This window comes from Plutella xylostella, chromosome 25 (assembly GCF_932276165.1).
Source record: "Plutella xylostella chromosome 25, ilPluXylo3.1, whole genome shotgun sequence".
In the NCBI taxonomy this organism is placed as follows: domain Eukaryota; kingdom Metazoa; phylum Arthropoda; class Insecta; order Lepidoptera; family Plutellidae; genus Plutella; species Plutella xylostella.
Genome location: NC_064005.1, coordinates 2452372 through 2477202, shown reverse-complemented (window position 1 = coordinate 2477202; position 24831 = coordinate 2452372). Strand labels below are relative to the sequence as shown.

Here is a 24831-nt window from a genome sequence, read left to right as displayed (position 1 = left end):
ATTATTAACCCAGTGCGCCAAAACACACTTTGAATACTTACCTACTGGGTAGGTACTTAGCAATGTACATAATATCAAGTTCGTTATTAAATTGTATTTTATTACCGACCGACTGCAATAATAAGGGACTCGGCCTCTCTACTTTCAAAAGAAGACATTAATATAATAATTAAGCTATTCTTTTGAGTGTAGGTAAAAAATATTGTTCAAGACTTTTTATAGTTACGGTGGTCTAGATTCTAGATTCTAACCCTTAGGTACTTGATAAGTACCTACTTACGTACGTACAAGTACTTGACAAGTACTTATTACTTCCATGATTCATAGAGCTTATTGACACTTTACAGTAGGTTTAAAATCGACGTTGTGACCAAGTTGTGACACACGAATTCATAGACTAATATTGTGTGTGTCACGAATTTCATCATTTTGACTGACGTAAAGAGTCGAAATTTGTTTATTTGTTTATTTCAATGTAATTTTTAACCTTATTGTAAATTTAAAATACGGTCTATGAATTTGAGGGTAAGTGTTACTAAAAATTAATTATTTAAGACCTACCTACATAAGTATACCCACCTACTTCTATTCTATTCCATTCAGAGAGGGGCGAAGTTCCTGGAGGGTTACTCTATACTGAGGAAAAAGGAACGAACGAGAGCAGTCGTGCATTCGGTACGTTCAACGAGATAGATTCGTGACTTCGAAACTTCGTTTTTCGTCATTAGAGTGTTCCTCATGTAATAAATAAAATAAATAAATATGTGGGGACATCTCACACACGGCCATCCGACCCCAAGCTAGGCAGAACCTGTGTTATGGGTGTCGGACAGCTGATATATCTACACAAATACATAGATAGATAGATACTAAATATAAATATCAACACCCAAGACCCGAGTAGGTACAAATATCTGTCTTTTAACAAATATCTGCCCCAGTCGGGAATCGAACCCGGGACCTTCGGCATAGCAGTCAGGGTCACTAACCACTACGCCATTCGATCGTAATGTTACTTGGCTCTCTCAGCCCATGCTTTTGGTAGCAATCAGGAACAAGAATAGTACGTGGAATAAAACCACAGCAAACAGCAATGGATAGCGATCAGCGGCTTCACGCGACATTGAATCAAAACACTTCCTAGTCGACGGTCATTGGTCTTTCTTTCACAGATATATCAGTATGCGTTTCCGTGCCGCGTTAAACACACGTCTATTTATGTCTTAAATGAAAACCGTCCGTTAACTAAACAGTCTAAAATTGGCATAAAGGGTATGGAATCGTTGCTGCAAAAAAATAACGGAAGTGAAGAATATGCGCGCGAAATAAAAATACAAAATGGTGATTCGGAAAGTCCACAAAATGGACGAAATAATGATGAAAAAGTAGCGGCAAAAGTTAAGAAAAGCAGAAGTTTTCTGGAATTGTCGTTGACACACAGCACGGCAAATCCTGATATGAGTGTCGGTAGAAGAAATTCTATCATGAATGTTGGTAGAAGTAATAGGAAAGTGCTGGTTCTTTACACAGGTGGAACGATTGGAATGGTCAAGAATAGGCAAGGGGGTAAGTTGGGTGTATTTTATGATTTTTATGTACTTAGGTATAATGTGCACATTTTACTCCCAAATGGTTAGTTTCCTTGCACAGCCTCCCTGCACGTCAGTCATGTAAAACTCAAGATAATCTTCCAGAAGTTTTAAAGTCCGGTCCTCTTATATACTGGCAAAAAGACAATACAGCGACCTTGCGACAGAACATTTGACACACCCTGATTACTATACTGATAGGGCCGTTGTTCTTACCCACTTTCTTGCCTTAATTTACGCAAACATTTTTATTTTGTTCAACTTATAACAACTAAGCAAATAACTTTAGAATTTTATATTTTTATTTCAGTCTTAATACCACAAAAAGGGGCATTTGAAAATTTACTAAGAGGGTATCCACAGTTGCACGACAATGCGTGTTGGAGGCAAAAACTACAGGAGCCAGGATTCGATACACATTTTCTGGTTTTGCCGGGTTCGTATTAATTACAGCCATTATTAGGAGTAGGCTACCGGTAGGCTTTAACTATAAAAGTCTCAATTTTTTTTTATGTAAAAAATCTTAGTTCTACTTATATACTTACTCCATTGAGTTATATTATCCATAATGTGTGATTTATGACTATCCATACTTTTTGCAGAAACAAAAGAGCTGGACGTGAGAATTGTGTATAAAATTAAGGAATATAAGAATTTAATGGACTCTGCAAATATAACAGTGTCAGATTGGCAAAAGATAGCTAAAGATATAATGGTAAGATCACCATAAAATTATATAAGTACTTAATTAACATAATAATATTAATGACTATCTACAAAAACGTTAAAGACAAAGAAATGCAAGGGGAAGACGAATACCGCCCAATGGGCCATTACGGGCGAATGATAATGATAGTCTTATTTTACTTGTCATATTAAATTAAACAAAATAGGTACTTTGAATTTTTCAAAGCAGCCGAAGTTCCTATTAGATATGCCATTTACATTTAAAAACATAAACTAAATACCTATATAAATAAAGTGGTGATCTATGTATGCCGCAGTCCCTTTTAAATAAGAATCGGTTCATAGCAAGCGCCAGATAATCGCGGCCAAACACACATAGGTACAAACAGGGTCCATTTTTTACCCAGTTAAAAAACATTCGGAATCTTGCAGAACAACTACCAAGATTTCGACGGGTTCGTGGTGCTGCACGGCACGGACACGCTGGCGTACACCGCGTCTGCTCTCTCCTTCATGTTCGAGAACATCGGCAAGGGCGTCGTGCTCACCGGCTCGCAGGTTTACACACTGTTTATATGTTATATGGTTTTATACGTTGGTACTTAACTATGTACTAGCTGTGCCTTAAAATGTTTACTGGTCGGAATTCTGGGGTCACTAGTAGGGTATGTGCTGAATTGATCCAGGTTTTCAGCGTCCTCCTTACCGTTTTTCCGTGAAAGAGTAATAAATATCCAGCTATACTAGCAAAATCAGCATACTTTTATATTTCAGACAATATTTTTTATGAGAGTGTAACTTAGAGTTAAGAGTAAGTACTTACTTGAATAGTATTTAGTTATGGGTACCTAACATCAAATGAAATAGTAAAGGTGTGTGAAGAAAGATCTACGGTCTAAAAGAGAAAGTTTGTTATGGCGCCGCGCAAGGAACGATTTTTGGATCAAGTAGAATAATACAAATTAGAAAAATAGTTAAGCTTAGCTTCACATCGGGAAAGCATGAATTTTAGGAGAGGGATTTCTTATAATGTTTGTTACCAGTAGGTAATCAATATTTTCGTTGATGTTTCTATTGAAACATCTATTTTTTCATTTTGCCAGATACCAATATTTGAGCCTCGTAGCGATGGCGCTGATAACTTCGTGTCTTCGCTGTTGATAGCCGGTGGGCTCAACATTCCCGAAGTCACCGTCTTCTTTTCAAGCAAACTGTTTAGAGGAAATAGGTAAGGCCAAGGTATCCTGGGTTTCTTTATCTCTGTGAAATGTTTTTATTTTCTTTACTTTTTTTATGTCCATTGCATTTATATTAATTAGCTATATATTAAATTCTTCTTCTCTTCCCGGTCCGTAGGCTTAGGTATTTATTGAAAGCAGCTATTTAACTACCTACCTGTATGATATTAAAATGCTATCATTATGAATGATGCAGATCGTATGTTTCATCAACAGGAGCAGAAAGATCTCCTCGCAAAACTTATACGCTTTCGAATCTCCCAACTGCGTTCCATTAGTGGAGGTAGGCATCGACATGGAAGTCAACAGGAAGGCAATCTTCAAGCCCACAGTCATAGACAAATGCCATCTGCAGTTGGAGATGTCAGGGAATGTTGGCCTTCTGAGGATCTTCCCCAGTATTAGCGCTGGAGTCATCCGGGCGTTCTGTCAACCGCCTTTGGAAGGTAATTTCCAGGTTACCGCTATCTCTCACGGGGTTCTAAAAGCCGCAGCGTTTCCTAAATCAGATATGATATTAGTAGTTACTATTTTGTATTTGATTAGAGACAAACGAGTTATCAGTCTCAGGGTAAAATACTCAGTAAAGGATATTTTGTCGTTTAAGTTGTCTGCGCCCGCAAAGATAGTCTGTTTTAGTTAGTATATAAGATTCAAATTTGCAATGTATAAAGTTACCATGATCTATGATAGCGGGCCGATGCCCCCACTACTTCTCTCGAACATTCACCTTTGGGCTACCGAGCCACGCGCCTGTGTACAATTAACTAATTGTTGTAATCTATATTTGGCAAATAAGTACGATTTAAAGAAATTCGCATCTTTCATTTGCATCCTTTGTTCTCATCGCGAACAAGTTTGGCGACCGTCAGCAGCACCTGCATCTTCACGAAGGCGTTATAGAACTTGCCGGCCGCGGCGGCCATTACCGAAAACGAACGGCGCAAAAGGGCCATCGCCACGTGCCAAGCAAGCTCACATCTTGAAGATCATCCAGCCGCATCCAGAGTGCAGTACACGTGCACAACCTTTACGGAACCAGCGTGCTCAGCCAGCGTGCACAACCGTGCATAGCCAGCAGCCCGCATCCACGTGCATCTTCAGTGCGCATCCAGCCAGCATCCACGTGCATCTTCAGCGCGCATCCAGCGTGCATGTCCACGTGCATCCAGCGTGCGCATCGAGCGTGCATCCAGCGCGTCCAGCGCACCTAGTCAGAGCGTGCACAGCCAGTCCGCGTGGCGCATCCAGCCACGCCTCGAGTGGTGACAGCCAGAGGTGACACATTCCTCGACGGGAGTCTCCATCCAGCAAGTTCAGAGGTCCATGCCCGGTGCCTGGGCAGTGCCAGCGCCAGCTACCGCCTTGCCGTCAAGTGAGCCCGTTCCTATTCCTATTACCTACCTAGCCCTTGATTTGTGAGTTCAGTGAGTCTAACTCTTTAATTAGCAGTGCCTATTTTGTGCTACTATTACCCACCTACTTATAAGTGAAAGGCCTATGTCCCCAGCTTTGTAAGTGGATTTACGCTTCGAATTAGCACGCCTATGCAAGCTTATTATGCAATTTCCTCACCCTAATTAATTCACTTGGCTAGTGATTTGTTTTCATGGTTTCATTCATGAACATTTAATTCATAATAATCTCATTCCTCAATCGAAAATATTTCCAATTCATAATTGCATTAAAATACTCAACTGATTCATTCGTAAAATTCACTTGTAGTAAACAACTATTGTTACCAAGCGTCCGGGCGCCGGACGATCGGAATTCTTTTGTATTTATGCTAATGACCTTTCATTGAATAAAGATCATAAAATTTATTATTAGATAACACATATTCCTCTGTAATAAGGTCTTTTTTTTTTAACGAGAGCAATAGTTGTTTACAGTGTTTAATAGCAACATAATTTTGTTACGTATTTTTCATGAATGATAAATATACCGTAATATAGTGGTACATTAGTGCTTACGCCACAGTCGCATTGCCCTTTCTAAGCTATTTTGCTTACTATCTTCGATACACACACGCTTGCAACCATCTATTCCAGCGTCGCAGTAGCCGGGCGAGTGCCAGGCTAACCAGGCTTCGTGCTGCGGGCGGCCGGCTGCGCCGCGCGCCACCGCCGACCCCGGCCTCACGAGCTCCCTGCACCCGCGTCATCGTCAGCTGACTGCGCGCACAGTGGGCCGCGTCGTCGTGCCAACAAAGCAAGGGGCGTATGCTATATTTTCTTATCGATACTTGTTGAGTAACTAATTGTTTTTAAAAAATGCCTGATACTGATGCCTCGAAATCTGAAATGTGTATCAAGGATTTAAATGCTAAGCGGAGTTCGATTAAAGGCCGTGTTACGAAGTTTAAAAAAATGGTTGAAACAACGAAATCATTAGAATCAATTTCTCCGTATGAAGTTATTAAACTTAGAAGTCAACTAATCAGATTCGAAGCATTATTTGGCGAATTTAATGAAGTACAGGGTCAAATTGAAGTCATTAATGTGTCCACGCAGGAACTTGAGTTGTCCGTTAGGGAAATTTTGGAGCAGGATTTCCATCACTGTATAGCTTTAGCTCAACAGATAATCGATGACAACACTCCTTCAAAACCGGATGAGGCTAGCCATTCCTCCCGTCGTTCCTCCTCTCATTGTCATCATCAAGATGATAATGACTATCTAGGATTCAAATTACCTACTATAAAAATCCCCAATTTTGACGGGACCTACTTCAAGTGGCTTGAGTTCCGACAGACGTTCAGTTCCTTAGTACATAAAAATACAAAAATTAAAGATATTCATAAATTTTATTATTTAAATTCATACTTGGAGGGAGAAGCGGCGAGAGTTATTTCGAACTTAGAAGTAAATGATGCAAATTATAAGGAGGCTTGGAATCTTTTACGCGAACGCTACGACAATACGCGTCAATTGATAAATAATCATTTAAAATCTTTGCTTAGCATTGAATCAGTTCGGGAAACGGAAAAGTCGTTGCGTTTTATAATCGATCACGTGACAAAGAATTTACGCGCTCTTAGCACATTAGGGTTACCTACTGAAAAGTGGGACGTGTTGATTATTTACCTACTTGCTGAGAAACTAGATTCGAAAACCCTCTTTAAGTGGGAGGAAACTAAAGGTTCGTTAAATGAAATTCCTACGCTAGACGATTTTTTCTCATTTCTGAGAAGCCGAGCAGATGTCCTTGAGACTGTTAATCGTGCTAAACCCGCGCCAACAAAACAGTTCGAGCAAAATTCACGGCCTAAAACACATGCACAGACCCACTCGAAGGTTATGCATTCCTCCACTGATGGTGATAGTAGTCCCACTCCTAAGGTGTCTTCTCCGTCTACTTCACTTGGGTGTCTATTTTGCAAGGGCCAACATAGGATTTATGATTGTTCTGCATTCAAGGCTAAATCGGTAGAAGATAGAATGTCTGTAGTGTCTAACTTAAAGCTGTGTACTAACTGTTTGCGTGTAGGGCATGTCACTCGGCGGTGCAGGCTCCCAGGGGCGTGTAGGATATGTAAACAACGCCACAACTCCCTATTGCACGAAGTACTAGAAAAAAAGGTGGTCGATATTCCTACAACTTCTGAAGTCTCTTCTATGTCCGCCTTATCTACTCCGGAGATATTACTTTGTACGGCTCAAATAACTTTGAGCAACCCGTCTAATAATAAGTGTATGACAGTACGAGCGCTGCTAGATAGCGGGAGCCAGTCATCGTTCATCACAGAACGTGTGATGCAAACTCTTCAACTGACTCCTCAGCCTTCCAATATAAACATAGTTGGTATCGGCGCTACTTCACTAAAATTAAATCCAAAACGCTGTGTTCTTCGTATCGATTCGAAGCATAGCAATTTCAACAAAACATTGTCCTGTTTTGTGCTGCCGACTATCTCTGGCCAAATACCTAGAGCTTCCTTTCAAAAAGAGGGCTTTAACTTATCTGGTTTTTTATTGGCAGATCCTGATTTCAATCAATCCTCCACAGTCGACATGCTTCTGGGGGCAGATATTTTTTGGGATCTGATAGGATCAGAGCAGCACTCTTTAGGAGATAATAATCCGATACTTCGTAGCTCAAAACTAGGTTGGTTGGTAGGTGGTCAAATTTTTGCTGTAGCTGACAAAACGCAGGCTTACTGCAACTTTTCTCAAAGTGAAGGTCTTGCAGAGCTCAATAATGACCTAAAAAGATTTTGGGAATTAGAGAAGGTTCCGAGTAAATCTTTACTTTCAGAAGAAGAAGCGCTGTGTGAGCAGCACTTTGTGGAGCACACAAACCGTGGTAAAGATGGTCGATTTTCTGTCAAACTTCCACTGCGTGATGATAGAGAATGTTTAGGAGATTCATTTCGCTTGGCCAAAAACAGATTTATGAACCTAGAGTCTCGTTTTAAACGGCAGCCCCTACTCAAGGAACTGTACTGCGATTTTATACGCGAATATGCCGATTTAGGGCATTTGTCAGAGCATGTCGAGACAGAGAGTCTTTCGACAGAGATAAAATATTATCTTCCCCATCATCCAGTGTTGAAGGAGAGCAGTGAGTCTACTAAATGCCGCGTTGTTTTTGACGCCAGCGCTCGCTCCACATCCGGCTTCTCCATGAACCACATACAAATGACGGGGCCTACTATTCAAGACTCACTATTTAATATTTTGATACGTTTTCGTACTCATAAATATGTTCTTTCAGGCGACATCGAAAAGATGTACCGACAGATTATGGTCGATGAACACGATCGTAATCTTCAGTTAATACTGTGGCGAGAGAACGAGTCCTTGCCTCTTCGTACTCTACGTTTGAACACTGTCACATATGGATTTTCAAGCGCTAGCTTTCTTAGCACGCGTTGTCTGTGGCAATTAGGTGATGAATGTGAGGACGTTCTCACCAAAGAAACTATACAAAAGGATTTTTACGTGGACGATTTGCTCACGGGAGCGCAGTCCGAAGCTGAGTTGCTCCACGTTCAGCAATCCATAACCAAGGCCCTATCTAAAGGCGGCTTTCACTTAAGAAAATTTAGATCCAATATGCCGTCTTTACCTTCTCAGGGTGATGATAATAATGGCGATGCACTTGTTTTCAGCAACGCCACCAGTATATTAGGCATTGGTTGGACCCCTACCTCGGACAGTCTCCATTTTCCCATAAGTCCATTTTCAGGCACTTCCTTCACAAAGAGAACTATTTTATCCTCGACTTTTCAGATTTTCGATCCGTTGGGTTTGCTGTCTCTTTGTACTATTCGGCCGAAAATTTTCATTCAAGACTTGTGGGCTAACAAGCTGGGTTGGGACGACCCCATTCCGGAAGTAATTAGAATGGAGTGGCTAAAATTTGTGGAAGGTCTGGACAGCATTGCAGCGTTGCGATTAAATAGGTGCGTTTTAGTAGATGATCCCACTTATATCGAAATGCATTGTTTTTGTGACTCTTCTGAAAGGGCGTTTGGAAGCTGTATTTATTTGAAATCTTCTAATGCTCTAGGACAGGTAAAGGTGAGTCTTCTTTGTGCCAAATCCCGCGTAGCACCTGTTAAGGCTACTACCATACCACGCTTAGAGTTGTGCGCTGCTCTGCTCGGCGCACAATTAGCCTCAGAAGTCACCCAAGCTTTAAAATTTGTAATCAACCGTCATATATTTTGGTCGGATTCTAAAGTAGTGTTGTGTTGGCTTCGGAATACCAAAAAATTAAAGACATTTGTTGCCAATAGAGTGGCAGCCATCACTGACCTTACTGAAAAGGCCCCCTGGCTCTATGTTCCAACATCGCAAAATCCCGCTGACCTCGTATCGCGAGGTGTTGATCCACAGCTCGTACCTGATCTAACTATTTGGTGGGAGGGCGCTCCTTTCTTACAGTTAAAAGAATCTTCTTGGCCATCCTCGGTGGAGGATTCGCATGATGTTGCAGACTTGCCGGAGGTCAAAGCTCATTCCGCTTTGGTGGGGGAAGCTCCCCTCAATCTTTCACGGATCTCAAGGTTAAAAATAGCACAGCGTGCATACGCTCGTGTTCTAAGATGGTTTCACAATGCGAAGTCAGTAAACAAAAATAATAAAATTCCACTATCAGAACCTCTAAATGCATCTGAACTTGATAATGCACTTATTGTTTTAGTGAAACAGTCACAAAATTCTTGGTTTAAAAAGGAAATGAGCATGTTGTTGCAAAACAAGCCACTTAAGTCAAACTCAAATATTGCCTCACTCAATCCTTTCATTGATTCTAAAGGTATACTACGGGTAGGTGGACGCATTGGTGACTCCAATTATGATTATGATAAACGACACCCAATACTTTTGCATGGTAGTTGTCGCTTAACTCAGCTCCTCTTTCAGCAAGAACATTTCCGTCTCATGCATGCCGGGCCACAGCTTCTTCTGACATCTATAAGAGATCGATTTTGGCCTATAGGTGGGCGAAATCTGGCCCGCAGCACTGCGCGTAAATGTTTTGTATGTAGCAGATTTAGAGGCAAGCCTATGACAAACATAATGGGAAACCTACCAGTAGAGCGTGTTATGCCAGATTTTCCATTTGCTACTGTCGGTACTGACTTTGCCGGTCCTTTCCTTATCACCGACCGAAAAGGAAGGGGATGTAAAATTACGAAGTGCTATCTTTGCATCTTCATTTGTTTCAATTATAAATGCATACACTTGGAGGCGGTTAGTGAACTCTCCAAGGATGCTTTTATTTTAGCGCTTAAGCGCTTCATTGCACGTAGAGGTCTGCCTAAATTAATTAGCTGTGATAATGGTGGAAATTTTGTAGCCGCGGCCCGCGAAATTAAAGATTTTTTGAACTCGAAAGAGAACACTAATGCCGTTCTAGATTTCTCAGCTCAGCAAGGCCTAGAATTTAAATTTACACCAGCATACGCCCCTAATTTTGGAGGATACCATGAGGCTGGGGTCAAGTCAGCCAAATTTCATTTGCGTAGGATATTAGGGAACGCACATTTGACCTTTGAAGAGTTGAGCTCACTGTTCGCACAAATCGAGGCCATCCTTAACAGCCGTCCCCTCTGCCCTCTCAGTCCTTCCCCTGACGACCTACAGCCCCTCACACCGGGACACTTTTTGATTGGCAGGCCACTCACTGCACTGCCCGCACCAACGCTGACGGACTGCAACACCAATCGCTTGGATCGCTACCAGCGCCTCGAACAAGTTCGGCAGCACTTCTGGCGTCGCTGGTCCAACGAATACGTCGGAGAACTGCAGCAACGTACCAAGTGGCGGGTCAGGTGCACGGACCTTAAGACTGACGACATGGTGCTGCTGAAAGACGACAGCGCCCCCCCTCTCTGCTGGCGCCTCGGCAGAGTGGTCAAGTTGTTCCCGGGAACCGACGGAGTTCCGCGCGTCGCTGACGTGTCTACCTCGCGTGGCGTGGTGCGCCGCGCTCTCAATCGCATCTGCCTACTGCCTATGCCGGTGGCGGACGACAACAAAACTTGAAAGGTTGCAATACCTTTCAATGGCCCGGAGGATGTCTGCGCCCGCAAAGATAGTCTGTTTTAGTTAGTATATAAGATTCAAATTTGCAATGTATAAAGTTACCATGATCTATGATAGCGGGCCGATGCCCCCACTACTTCTCTCGAACATTCACCTTTGGGCTACCGAGCCACGCGCCTGTGTACAATTAACTAATTGTTGTAATCTATATTTGGCAAATAAGTACGATTTAAAGAAATTCGCATCTTTCATTTGCATCCTTTGTTCTCATCGCGAACATAAGTTACTACTTATGTTATGTAATTATTGACTCTGGAGAAGGTGTGTCACGTTACAAACGTAATCATTTGTTAAATAAACTTATGCATGATCATATCATGATCAAAGAATTAGCATGGTGTGTAGATAGGCTAAATGCATCACTCCTTTAACGATTCTTGGAAATTCCGTAACGTTAAAATATTTACTAAGTAGTTACCGTTTATCTACCTAACAACAATATCACTGTATGGGTATACTTATCGATTTTATTAAATCACTAAGTGGTCGCAATCCACTCGAAGGATATTTAAGTAAATCAACTTAGCAAACTTAATTCCATTTCCAGGTGTAGTACTAGAAAGTTATGGGTCAGGGAATATACCATCAAATCGTCCAGATATAATAGCAGAAATCCAAGCTGCCATCAAGCGGGGAGTCATCGTTGTCAACATCACCCAGTGCGCCAACGGAGCTGTGTCGGTGCCGGTGTATGAAACTGGACAGGTATTTTGGCACTGTTTAGAGTTTATTTAGACAACTTTACCTAAAGATTCTGGAAAATCAATAAATTGATCTTGATTTGAAAGTAGTAGTGGTTTTTTCCGGAATTTCCAAAGTCATAGAATCAAAGTAACCACTGGAAAGCGTTTTAAAAACCGAATGCAAGAGGTCATCATTTTCCGTTTGGGTTAAGATTGAAGATCAGGTAGCCTACCAAAATAATGCACATAACTTATACTCTGTCTGTAGTGTTAGCTATTCATACATCATCACCATCATCAGACTATAGCAGTCCACTGCTGGACGTAGGCCTCTCCCAAAGCACGCCACTGGATGCGATCTTTAGCTTTCCGCATCCAATCATAACCAGCCACATACATACATAACATTCGTATTCGTTGTTTCCAGCTACTTGCTGAGTGCGGGGTGGTCTCCGGGTACGACATGACCCCTGAAGCTGCTCTCACTAAACTGTCATATGTACTGTCCAAAACAGAGCTGACTTATACGCAGAAATGTGAGGTAAGTAAGTTAACAAAAATGAAAATTATATTACATAATATATATGAATCAGTGCATATGATTATGATTACTTTCATAAATATTTTTCCGAAAAACCTGATCGGTTCCTTTTACTCGAGACCATTTGTAAGTGTACTTAATTAGTTGAACAACTATCAACGAAATGAGCCTTGCGCAAGTAAATGAAAAACCTGTCAAGAGTTGGTCAAGAGACAGGAATTCCTGTCAAGAGACAGGAATTTAATTGATTAGTACGAGCCATTTCATGTACTTATTCATACCAATACAACTCATTAAAATCCAGTTAAAACGAGACTCATAAACATTTTGCACTTTCAGCTAGCCTTGAAAACTATTGACTCTAATGAGTCTAATGGAATAATTAGATAAAGAGAATGATTTCAATATAGATGTTTGTTTACATATATATCTTCATATAGTTAGTACGTTGATGATCTTGAGTCTTGAGCAATAGAGAGGTCACGTTATCGCTAAATTGATGTTAAATAACTGATGGATGTGTTTTGCAGATGATGTCGTCTAATATAAGGGGTGAGCTGACGAGCACCTCGGGATCTTTAGATGTGGTAAGGAGTTTTCTTCGGGATCTTCAGATACTCTACGGAATAATATTATGTATCACTATCTATCTATATATCACCTACAGTTTTAAATCCGTTACTTTCAGGACAACACCCTGATAGATGCTCTGGCACAAAGCCTAAACATACAGACGCCGAAAAAATTAATAGAAGTCACTGAGAAAGTGTTCAGCGCCTTGTTACTGTATGCCATTGAGCACGATGACGAAAGATCGATTAAGAAAATGTTGGGTGAGATATTTCTACTTTCCTCTCGTGCAGATTGCCTTATCTCAGTAGGTGACTATGTCAATGTAACACGATACGTCTCAATGATAACAATACCGGTACTAAAGCTTCGTAATAAATACTTGAATTACGTATAATTTAGCATAAATATGCAACGCCTTACCCGATGAAATCCACAAATCGGTCCTCGGATTTCGACATCTAACGCCTTCCCACCGGATACGTTATTTTGTCTAAGGGTGTTAGTTTGGTGGGTCGTTTCATCTGACTGATATCATAAAATAAACCTATACCCGAGTCCACATTGTTCTGTGAAAGAATCAAGTTCTTAATAGCTTTTATAAAATGCGGAAGGGTGATTTGATTTACAAGTAGGTATATATTTACTTTTTCAGAAATGGGAGCTGATGTAAATGCTCAAAACACGGAAGGTAAAACCCCATTGCATGAGGCTATATCTAGAGGGAGCATTTCCATTATAGAATACTTACTCAAAAACGGAGCAAGTGTCCACGCAAAATCCAAGTAAGATATCCTATTTCCTGCTGCTCCTATTTATGTCTTCTATAAGCACAATAGCATCAACCCTTCACTTAAGTACAAAGCGTCAAATATTTTAGAGGCACCTAAAAACTTTTCCTATAAATTTGCCTTTGTCGTTCGCCAGAAAATGAGAAGAGGATTTCAGCAGAGAAGTTTCAATACTTTTCCAGCGATTATAGCCCATGTGCAATAGTGGAATGATAATTGGCTGTTGATGATTATTATGACAAATTATATGAAGATCTACTGTGTAACCATCCATACCTTACCTTTGCAGAGTCGGCGAAACACCTCTGCTAACAGCAATCCACAAAGACGACGTAGTAGCCATAGACCTGCTCCTCAAATGTGGAGCTCATCTCACTAACGTAGACCAGAAGTCAGTGGCTGACCTGGATTCGTTTGCAGCGAGGAGCGGCTGCGTCCAGAAACTAGAGTCCTTGAGACTGGCTGGAGCGGACCTGGATTTGGTGAATGAGATGGGTCAGACGCCGTTACATCAGGTACTGAAGACCGTACCTATACCATGTACCGTAGGTATAGTGTGTTATGTCATAAGGAATCCCTTGGGACACGGTTTTTTGATTGGAGGTTCTAGTGGTTCGGGCGCCTGGTATGTTAGATCCTAATGATAAATGTATGTTCACAGGACAAATAACACTCGATACGTTGCCGTTGGTATTTAAAAGAAGTGTCAAGAACTATTTTAAAAGGTTTTTTATGAAATGTTTTGTCCGCAGGCCGTCGTCTGCAACCACCCTGAGGTTGTGAAGTATTTGTTAGACCACAGCGTCAATACCAACAGTCAAGACATCGTGGGGTTCACACCACTGGATTACGCTAGAAAACTAAATAGAAATGAAATGATACAAATGTTGGAGAAATCTTGTTCAGTTTAAGGAGTGACGTATTTTGAATCTGATGATATTTAAGTAAGTAAATAAAAACCTTTTTTATAGTATTTCGTTTACTTAATAATTGACCCATCTTTAATTAGATAATTATAGTAGTCTTCGGTTTGTATGTTTACATAATGATGTCGATTCTAAAATTAAATATTTGAAAAAAACATTGTAAAATGAGATTTACAACTGATTCCATTTTTTTACAATAATTTAGTTGTTAAATTTCGACACATAGAGGTAAATTTAAATTTACTGCTTTTAGAATCCTTACCACTAGCTTCTTATAATTCATAGTTATTTTATAACATTCCGTCAACGTAACTTACGTAAAGGAAATAATGTAACATGATCTAACTCATCTAAATTATCCTCCTATCTAAGCAATTCCTAACCGTATTACTAAAGAGCTAATTAAACCGACTTCCCTTCTGGCTGGTAAAGCTGGTGATGCCTCGCAGTAAGGCCGGCACCAGGTGTTGTTGCAAGGCGCAGGGTCCGTACTGCAGGCAGTCTGCACCCTGACGACCCGACCTGAGGGCTTCGGTGGCCGCTGTCACGTTCACCATGGTAGATAGGATCTGGTTGCTGGAATAAGTATATTATCTTTCGTTGGAATATAACATTAATTTGTACTAAAAGCATGCTTTTGCCTTGTTCTTAGAAGAGGGAAGGAGAGATGAGGCTAGCTGGTAGTGAAGGGTAGTGGCCGAGAGTGTGGGTTGCCTGATGATTCCTCATCCAATCACTACAAAAAACCTACACTACGTTTGTCTATTCGTATGTGGTTTATAAAGTCAAGCGTACTGACTATACTGACACTGATGACTGTAGTCTGTAGTGACTGGCCTTTGTCCAGCAATGTCCGATTACTAGCTATTAGGCTCAGTTTTGACTTACCTCGATATGCTATTCAATATCTCCATGCCGTTGTACTCGGTGGTCTGTGCAGACCAGCACGCGAGGCGCAGCGCGCAGCCCTGGAGCGAGCGGCTGTCCAGCATGAGCTGGTTGGCCAGGTTGAAGAACTGGTCCGCTCCGAACTCTGTGTGGTCTAGCACTGGAAGGAAGTAAGGAGTCTGATAGAGGGGATAGGGGGCAAAAAAGCAAAAAAGTTATAATTTTCTCCATACCTACAATACATCTCGGTTTTTTGAAATCGGTAATTTAAGAAGGGGGCTATGGGGTAGTAGTTAATTAAGTAGTTCCATGGTGCCCTTGGTGGATGAGAGCAATCTATTAATAAATTCATTAATTATGATATATGTGGTAGTACGAGACCGTTATTGCTCTGAGAACACATGAAGCGTAGACGTTATTATTCTGAGCTTCAACCTCAAAGGTTTTCAAACTTTTTATATATCCTTTGTCACAATACCTTGTCGTTGGCCATGGCGTTCGATATATCAATGTCAAGTGAAGTCCTAATGTCATTCTTGTAAAGATCATGAAGGAACAAAATTAAAGGGTTACAAAATAAAATTCTCAATAACAACAATCCCTGGATGTGATTCAGGTTTTAGGCCTAAACAACAACATTTACAGTTTCCGTAAGTACCGAAATTTATTACAGGTGTACGTAGAGTAAACAATAGATAAGGGAATCCACCTTCTAGTGCCAACACTTTCATAATATTAAGATCAACCGACCACGGGTGATAGTAGGCACGAATAGGTAGTTACTGTATCAATAAAGTGAGTGTTTGTACTTATCGATTAAAATATTCTACAATCATCTGACTGTGCCCTGTGTCTTTTATAATGAAAATGTTTGCAAAATGGTGGATGCTTATATCTTTTGTTGATTGTGCAATGGTCATAAATTATACGATTGTACGTTTACAACCGAAAAGTACAGCGAACAGAGTTGTGGGAGTCTTGGGTTCGAATCCCCAGCAGGGGCAAATATATTTGCTGTCGGGTCTTTCTGTTGTGCGTCTTGTGTGAAACAAAAAAAAGCTCTTGATGTTTCATCTTTCATATAAATAGGCTCTTATGAATTAAAACATAAATAATTACATATCTTCAAACTATAATATAAATGCGTACTCTTATAAACAAAATGTAGAAAAAAAAATATCCATAGAACGGATTAAAATAAGGAAAGAGTGAAGTGTGGATCCCTCTGAAGACTGTGCGTAGGGAATTTATTCTGACAAATTGTATGTATCGGCAGGTCATGGAGCAAATGTACATGCTAGAGATATTTGTAGACAAAGTGACGATCTTCTCAAACGAATCTGAAGTATCTGGCGAAGGTAAAAAACTCACAATCAAAATAAAGTTTGGACCTAAAACTGAATTTCTCATCAAAGAAAACCAACTTATTGGAGATGATAAAATACCCAGCGATGAGATTGAAACGGGGGTTAATGGATCACCTGCCTGGACGAGGACGGTTAGAGTCGGCCAGTCTTACCTGTTCCCGGCATACTCAGACACAGTTCTGATGATCATGGATAAGTTTCCACTGGAGATAGAAGTCTGGACCGATGATCCAAATGAACAAGAGATCTACGTAGGAATAGGCCGAATGGAATGGAACACCGAATTCTTCCACATGCTTAAAGAATCTGCAGAGCGATGCAAACGAATTCAACCTCTAACTGTAAAGCAGGTTACCGATCTTCGAGCTGAATGCTGCTGTAAAATTTGCGGTCAGATATCTTTTATATTGAGACTCAGTTGCCTGGGTGAGGGTATTACCACAGAGTTTCAACAGCTTATGGCAGACCCTGATACATTCGTATTTAGAACTGATAAGACTCCTAGTGCATTTCAATGTAAAAGGATAGACGGAGACCCAAACTTTACTGTTGTCGGAAGTATATACGAAACTACAACCCTAGAGTGTCCTCAAGACCCTGGTGATCAGAAGATTGAAATATGTACTGATGTAGAAGCATGTGCAAAACATCGCAAAAGTAAATCTTGTGAAGGCTTAATACCACCACATGGATTAGAAATAACAGGAGCGGACACAAAATATCCAATAAAAAAAATAAGAATGGGGGATATAAAGGGCCCATGTGGTAATGCTAATTGTGCAGTAGCTCAGAGAATAAAAAATTATATACGAAACTTAGACACATACAAAAAAGCCACACAAAATACAACTCTCGAAAGTAGAACTGTCACGGGAAAAGTATGTGGAAAATGTATTTGCAAGGATGACCGCTGGCACCGCGAAACATGTCCAACACGAGATCCAAACTTTGAAAGGGGAGTTTGTAAAAGTTGTGGTGGATATGTCGGGAGAAACGGAAAAACCTGTGACTTAACAATAGAAGATATAACGGCAAGTAAAACACCTATAACTCACAATCATGCTGATCAAAACAAAACTGATGATATTAGTTCTAAAAAGAGTGATACTTCAAGAAAAACTACAAGCCAGAAGCCAAGTGGACAAGTTTCACCATCAGCTAAAGATAATAGAGTACAGAGCCCACCTAGCGCATTCTTTTGTACTGTGAGCCATGGTACTAGAAAAAATTATGTAGATCCTGCAAAGCAGGATTGTACAACGCAAATGAAATCACTAGACAGTTTATCTGATAAATCACGTTATTGTTGCTGTAATCGTGCAATTATTCAAAAGATGAAGGACAATCAAAGAAACGCAGATCAGCTAACAAAACTCACACATGAAACTGAACAAGAATCCACGCAGCATGAAAACCAACCTGACCTTCAAAGTATAATTGAACAATCACAACAGCTCACCGATGAAAATACAAAACAAAGGATAATTAATCAAAACCAGTCACAATTTAGTACTTCTGAACAGGCTGCGAGGTATGAAAACAAGCAGTACTCCCGTAAAGGATATAATTCCATAGTATATATGGCTAGAGAGAAGGTGGATAAGCCTGAAAAAGCTGATAAACTGGATAAAGTAGAAAACCCGGAAAAGTCAGATAAGAAAATCAGAGCAGAAATTACAGTGAAAGTTAACCCCGCGACTTGTACTACCATAGCTGACGAGAATGCATGCAGATGTGAACCTATTAAGCCGAAGCCACCGTGCAATACTTATGACTGCGTTTGTATTAGTGATGTTATAAACAAAGCCAAAAGAAAAGCTCACAAGCCTTACTGTCCCTCATATGTTCATAGAAGTAACTGTCCGGTAATTCTACAAAAGGAGGAAGAGAAGGAAAACCAAGAAGAAAAGGAGAACCAAGAAGTCGTTGAAGAATTACCGTATGGCTTGCCCCCAATTAAGCTTGGCCCATGTCCTGTTATGGGCAGACCCTGCACAGTGCCAGATGGGTTTGCCAGGATGTATAAGACAGCTGCTCTTGAAGAGTTACCGAAAAGTTACACCGACTCAGGAAAGATTTGCTGTTCTAAGGAGTATGAACGAATAAAAAAGGCAATCAAAGAATACATGTTGAAAGAAAAAAGCGATGATTATAGATGTGCAATCAAATTCGCAGAGGTTACTGAAACAAGGTGTTGTGACAAGGGACAGATTCTAGATTCTCTGATAGGAAAGGGCTGCTGTGGTACTCATAAACTAGAACTCAAAGATAAATATAAAAATGTGAAACCAAACAATTAGTGAATAGCACAACATACGCTATGATCAATCTTGATTATTTTATTTTGTAGCCCCATTGACCATCCTAATAAAATTTGTTCCAAATATTATCTGTTTTTATTTGTTGGTTGGAGGTTAATTTACGTAGGTAATTAGGAATACAAAAAAAAATAGGATTTGCTGCTATTTAATTTGACTGATTTAATAAAATCACAAAAACTTTTACTAAGCCAGACGAACTTTTTATAAAAAATAGTAAATACCTATAATTAAGACAAGTGTGCATCATTCAGGATGGCGGACAGTGATGAAGAACCAGATAGAAACAACGTCATCGTTAAATGGGATAGTGACGAAGAACCCGACAGAAGCAACGGAGTAGTTCAAGAATATCGTCCGCCAGAAGTTGAATATGAACCACTAATTGAATTACAAATTTGTACTGATTGGAAGGCTTGTACTAAGGATCATGAAGGAAAAAAGACGTGTCAAGGGCTCAGGGCAGCAGTATTTGATAAAAAACCGAAGAAAACAAATCCGACGTATAAATTAAGGATGGGTGATATAAAAGGTCCTTGTGGAAACACGGATTGCGTTATAGCTCAAAAAATCAGAAACTATATTAGGAGCACGGAAGTATACAAAAAAGCAACTGAAAACATGAAATTAGAAATTAAAAATAAGAGTACGAGAAGAATCTGTGGAAAATGCATTTGTAAGGATGAACGTATTCATCGTCCGACTTGCCCGACAAGACTACGGAATGCAGACAAAGGAGGGGAAGGAGTTTGTTCAAATTGTGGACAGAACTTTGGAAAAACCGGACGCACTTGTGATCAGGATGTGAATGAGGAAAAAAAAGAAAGATGTCCTGATTATTAATAATAATATTTTTGTGCGATTATCTATATTACACCTACACAGTAGACTACATTTGGACACAGATACAATAAATAAATGGTAAAATTATCTGCTGTTTTCATTCTCATGAATTATTATAGAGTTATAATTAGCTTTAAGGATATGTACCTCTGTACCTATCTATAGTTGTTTGAGAAGTCATAATAATATAAGTGAAACGATTGATTTTCTGTAGAAATTTGCTGTCGACTGAAGTTAAGTTGATCGAGAATGGCTGATGATAAAGAAGATTCTAGTAAGAAGGTTAAGAAGAAGAATAATTCTAAATACAGTTACAGTTTCGGAGACACACACCCTAGTAAGTATACATATCTGGAAAGAAATCTCTGCGGAAGTTTTTCCGCGGTATACGTTCTAAATTCTTACTTCTTCTGAATTTATACTTAACTATAGGTACTTATTATTAAAACTTTTTTTTAGAAAGTAAAAAATCAAAAGATGATGGATCACCGACATCAGGTAGAGGGCGTAGAAACAATACTAGAGATGGGGTAAGTATTATCAACATAATAAAATATTTTTACCATTTGTATTGATCGAACTTCAATGGACCTAGAAACTCTGTTGAGGAAATACAGGTATTATTCCCACATTCAAAAGGTAAAACAAAACAAAAAATATTTTACAGAAACGAAACGCTAGATCCCCTACTGGTTCATCCAAAAGCAGCAAGAGTAGATCTAAGAGTAGAGGGGGAAGTGGTAAACGGAAAAAGGGCAAGAAGAAGAAGAAGAAGGGAGCCAGAAAATGGGAGGGGGGACGCGGGGACTCTGAGGCGGATGAGCCGGTCGAGCCTAAACCAGCTTTGAAGGTCCAGAGAAAGGGAGATATTTTTACCATTCAGGTACGAGAAGTATGGCTGAACAGGCTTTTATATGATTATCACCATGCACCATCAGACTTTTATATGAATGAAGTTATAGTTTAACGTATAATCCTCATATCTATACTATATGTTATTATGTATTTTAACTTGGCAGGTGAACCCTCTGAAGGACTTAAACGCAATAGCTCCAAACGAAGACCCGTACGTTGATTGCGATCCTTTAGTTTTCAAAATCATCAAAAAGCGGAGTCCTGAAGAAAAAGCTAAGGTGGAAGCGCGTAAAATGACAAAACTGAAGAGACAAAGGAACGCAGAAGTTCGGAAAGCGCTAGCTGAAGCCGTCGAAGATATCTGCAAATGTGCTTACATGGACGTGTTTTGCAACGACTTGACGGCTATTGATAAAGTCATAGAAAGGTGCCCCGCATTCAGAGATCCAGACTGTGTGTGTGCAGGGGAATCTTTGAGCTCTTTGTCCAGCAATGCTACTTGGGACATTGAATACACACCCCCGTTTGGATGCTTTGACCTAGCGCCAAGGAAGACCAAGAAATTTGCATGTGTTGAAACACAGTACGTTAAAGCAGATACTATAATACCAGAGCCTCCACCGCCGCCTCCTCCACCTAAAAGTAAATCTAAAAACGCCAAGTCCGCAACTTCTGTTAAAATTAAAGCACCTAAGAAACACGGCAAGGCGGCATCTAAGGCTGGGTCTACTCATGGTCCGGGTAAAAAGGATAAAGGATCGTAAGATCGTTTTTATAAAATTCAAATCGTGAGTGTTTTTATCTGAATTCAAGTTGGTCTAAAGCAATAAACGTTATCAAAGTTACACTTGTAGTTTTACCTCTAGAGTAGCGTTGTTCAGGATGTAGGGCCGCGAAGGTCTTCATGAAGAGAGGAATGCCGACCACGGTGGCCGCCACCACCGCGCCTCCGATAGCAAGCCCGGCTAGGTTCACGTTTATAGAAGGTAGGCTCTGTAAACATGGGTTTGTTTTATTTGTACAGTTTCTCCGAATGCAAGGTAAGAACCTACAACGGTGGTATGACGTTAGATTTATAAATGTTTTTTTTGTACTTTTTTATTAACAGAAAGAATCGAAAACGATTTTTTTTCCTTCTTTGTCGAATAGGGGTCAGTATCTCTAAGATTTCCTTCAAGGAAGGAAAAAAACTTACTAAGGGTTTATAAAAGCTTCGTAAATTATTATGATACTAACTTGCAGAGTGACGTCTTGGTTATCCTATTGTTAAGTACTAACCATAGCCATAACTAGCTGAGCCCATGTTTACTGATTGCTGGTGATGAGGTAGGTAAGTACTTACAACATCGGTGGGTCCGAAGGTCTCCATAGTTTTCTTTATAGGGATCTTCACAAACGGAATGGAAAATTCTAAGTTTACCTGAAATTAATTTTGTTTTCTTCAAATAAGAATTAAGTACATAAGGATAAAGGTTACAAAAGAAAGGTGTTCGAATCTTAATATTTTTTGGTACTTATGTAGGTAGATATACACAAGCACACACACGTTTTCTCTTCCAAACTTACACTTAACACTCAAAATAAAACGATGGTTAAAAAACAATGAATTACCAGTAAGTATTACAATCATAGATATAATACTTACCGCTAGCGTGTCATCGTCATCGGTGTTGAAAGTGAGTAATTTCGCTTTTCTCGAAGATATTTTTCCATCACATCGATTTTCCAAAATGAAAACTAATATGAACACAAGTACTGCGCTGAATTTCAATTTCGAAAACATTTTACAATTTCCCATGAATCACTTTTCAATTTTCCCGCTCTCAATATTTTTTAATTGAGCATAAACAATTTGTTTTCTTTATAGCAGCCAATAAACTTTGCTCCGAGGCACCAACAATAAAAATGAAAGAGTAAAAAACTAATGTTTTGTTTATAGTAAATGCCCAAGGGGTGTGCTCGGAGAGACATTTTTCCGCACATTGTCTGCTAAAGTGAGAATAAAGTTTGTATTATAGACTTTACTGAGGTGCTGTTACGATTAATGTAGAGTTACGCGAGTGTCAGACAGGAATACAGATTTTTGGTTTCTTTTTGTCGGATATACGAGAGCCGGCTACCAAGATAGACTTATCTATTTGTTATTTATTTGAAGGAGAGTGGACAATCAAATGGACCAATGAACAAGTGAGTAGGATAGGTCGTCAAAAATCTCAAGTTTAGCTCCAGTATCTTTTCCAGAAATTAGTACAAAATTGAAATAAATATAATAATATGACGTGGATTCTTAAGGCACAAATTATATTTTTAGAGCTGTCAAAACCTTAAATTCTATTAAGGGCCGATTTTTCAATGCCAGGATAAAACGTCAAATAACTACAGTGAAACTATAAAGTCCTGAAATTAAATGAGGGCACTGCTATCTTTCATGTAGCAACCCTATATAGCAAAACATAACTGACTTTGATACTTGAAATTTTGCCTGTTAACTTCCTACCTATTTATGTATTTAAAAACAACTTACCGTCCACAAAAAAGCCTTTAATTAGGCTAATAGTGAAACCAATAAATATTTATTTAGATAACGTTATTACAACTGTATAAAAAAACTGGATCTGTTGACGAAGGGCACACTTAGTAAAGACATCAATTTCTCTTTTTGGACGGCCAGTTCTGTTTCTTCCAGGAGTTAGAAATATTCCATATTTTGCCCTCTTTGGCACGCTGGTCCGATATAACTATAAAATAAAAAAATCTTTTTGAGTTACACAATGCCTCCCAAATTCACACAATGTGAATTTAGTAAGTAAAAAACTTCAAGTTTGTATCAAAATGTTAAGGTTTGACTCAACTGAAACCAGATGAAACCTACAATCAGTGGTATCTAAACAATGTTCGACTTGGGCTCTAAACCTAGGTTTATCGATAAATGAAGCGTTGGTACTAATAAAAAATGAGTTATTACAATTTGTACAATGCTACATACCCGTCATAGACGCTGTACGAGCGTAAACATCCTCCAAATTCGACAAAATGTGTCCAGCATGATGTTCCGCTAAACATTGTATTAAAACTCGATAAATAACTTCACTAGCTTGACTACGAATATTTTTCTTCATCTTCCTAATTGCAACCAAGCGTAAATTATTGCTTTTATCTAGATTATCCTTATAATTAATAAGAAAATTCAAAAAAACAGCCAACCGCCTTTTGACATAAACAATTGTTATTTACTTTTATGTTTCTTTTCTAATGGTGCCAGGCTCCTGAAAATTTTAGTTCCTCAAACATTAATTTCAGGACTTTATAGTTTCACTGTATCTAACGAATAATTTTATTTGGCTGTTTATCGGCCTGGTAGTTGTTTAACCATTTTTCAATTGTGATTTATTCCATAGATGAACTATCTTACCGATTTTTCTATTTGAACTCAGGAGAGATGAAACAAGTATATGCGCAGACACTAGTGCTAAAGCAGGACAGACTACTATTTCAATTGTCAGTGTCAACTATCACTGTCAAGCAAAGAGCAATCAACAAGCCTCACTGACTGTTTGGTTTGGTTGTTTTGATTTTGGTATTTAAATTTGTTATTCTTGAATCACAATGGTTTCACAAAAAAGAGAGCGTTTAGCGAATTTTAATAATGCTGAAGTTACTGTGTAGTGAGTTTGGTAGATAAATTCAAACATGTCATAGAAAATAAAAAGACCGATGCTGCAACAAATAAAGATAAGGAGACTGCATGGAAGAAAATTGGGTTTTCTTTTAACTCCACTGGTATAACCACAAGTGTCCGCTCATGGAAAACCCTTAAGTTAAAGTACGAGGGCATCAAATAAACAATGAAGAAGAAGTCTTCCCTGCAAAGGCAAGAGATGTACAAAACTGGAGGTGGGCCCTCAAATGCACCTCCATTTATCGATGTAGAAGAAAAGGTGTTAGGCATTTGCTCCAGCATTACCATTCAACATATCCT

General features: G+C 39.5%; 4 protein-coding genes across 6 annotated transcripts; 3 read left to right on the top strand and 1 right to left on the bottom strand.

The window, feature by feature from the left end:
• Positions 1–469: 469 nt before the first annotated feature.
• On the top strand, positions 470–20696 carry LOC105381853 (L-asparaginase). Of its 3 annotated transcripts, XR_007267737.1 has the most exons (18): positions 470–525; positions 604–675; positions 1173–1566; positions 1900–2025; positions 2192–2304; positions 2709–2834; positions 3380–3504; positions 3731–3960; positions 11618–11775; positions 12181–12294; positions 12825–12881; positions 12983–13127; positions 13520–13649; positions 13945–14170; positions 14408–14599; positions 20212–20334; positions 20457–20527; positions 20665–20696. XR_007267737.1 is itself a non-coding variant. In XM_011551656.3 (15 exons), exons 1-15 carry the CDS (start codon positions 514–516, stop codon positions 14564–14566), a joined length of 2187 nt encoding a protein of 728 aa, XP_011549958.3. In that variant the 5' UTR covers positions 500–513; the 3' UTR covers positions 14567–14622. The 3 variants fall into 3 exon arrangements, 1 of the variants encoding a protein (XP_011549958.3); XR_007267738.1 differs by lacking the exon at positions 20457–20527 and having other exon boundaries at positions 500–525; XM_011551656.3 differs by lacking the exons at positions 20212–20334; positions 20457–20527; positions 20665–20696 and having other exon boundaries at positions 500–525; positions 14408–14622.
• LOC125490547 lies at positions 10020–11138 on the top strand. The gene has a single exon (XM_048630056.1). The coding sequence runs from the start codon at positions 10030–10032 to the stop codon at positions 11008–11010; it is 981 nt and encodes a 326-aa protein (XP_048486013.1). The 5' UTR covers positions 10020–10029; the 3' UTR covers positions 11011–11138.
• On the bottom strand, positions 14550–23156 carry LOC119691017. Its single transcript, XM_038107315.2, has 5 exons — positions 22498–23156; positions 22195–22272; positions 21713–21845; positions 15470–15629; positions 14550–15157 (listed from the first exon to the last, which is right to left on the bottom strand). The coding sequence occupies exons 1-5, from the start codon at positions 22648–22650 to the stop codon at positions 14980–14982; spliced, it is 702 nt and encodes a 233-aa protein (XP_037963243.2). The 5' UTR covers positions 22651–23156; the 3' UTR covers positions 14550–14979.
• On the top strand, positions 15941–19222 carry LOC105381852. The gene is made up of 2 exons (XM_011551654.3): positions 15941–16119; positions 16746–19222. The coding sequence occupies exon 2, from the start codon at positions 16749–16751 to the stop codon at positions 19134–19136; it is 2388 nt and encodes a 795-aa protein (XP_011549956.3). The 5' UTR covers positions 15941–16119; positions 16746–16748; the 3' UTR covers positions 19137–19222.
• Positions 23157–24831: the final 1675 nt, after the last annotated feature.

What these genes read in the sequence shown, in the direction of transcription:
- LOC119691017 (XM_038107315.2), bottom strand. Translation starts at nt 22,650, where the DNA reads ATGGGAAATTGTAAAATGTTTTCGAAATTGAAATTCAGCGCAGTACTT. An exon ending in CCTTCGGACCCACCGATGTT is followed by an intron (nt 21,846 to 22,194) that starts GTAAGTACTTAC and finishes CCATGTTTACAG; the next exon opens with AGCCTACCTTCTATAAACGT. An exon ending in ATATTGAATAGCATATCGAG is followed by an intron (nt 15,158 to 15,469) that starts GTAAGTCAAAAC and finishes TACTTATTCCAG; the next exon opens with CAACCAGATCCTATCTACCA.
- LOC125490547 (XM_048630056.1), top strand. Translation starts at nt 10,030, where the DNA reads ATGACAAACATAATGGGAAACCTACCAGTAGAGCGTGTTATGCCAGAT.
- LOC105381852 (XM_011551654.3), top strand. Translation starts at nt 16,749, where the DNA reads ATGGAGCAAATGTACATGCTAGAGATATTTGTAGACAAAGTGACGATC.
- LOC105381853 (XM_011551656.3), top strand. An exon ending in GGTCAAGAATAGGCAAGGGG is followed by an intron (nt 1,567 to 1,899) that starts GTAAGTTGGGTG and finishes TTTTTATTTCAG; the next exon opens with TCTTAATACCACAAAAAGGG. An exon ending in CGGTGTATGAAACTGGACAG is followed by an intron (nt 11,776 to 12,180) that starts GTATTTTGGCAC and finishes CGTTGTTTCCAG; the next exon opens with CTACTTGCTGAGTGCGGGGT.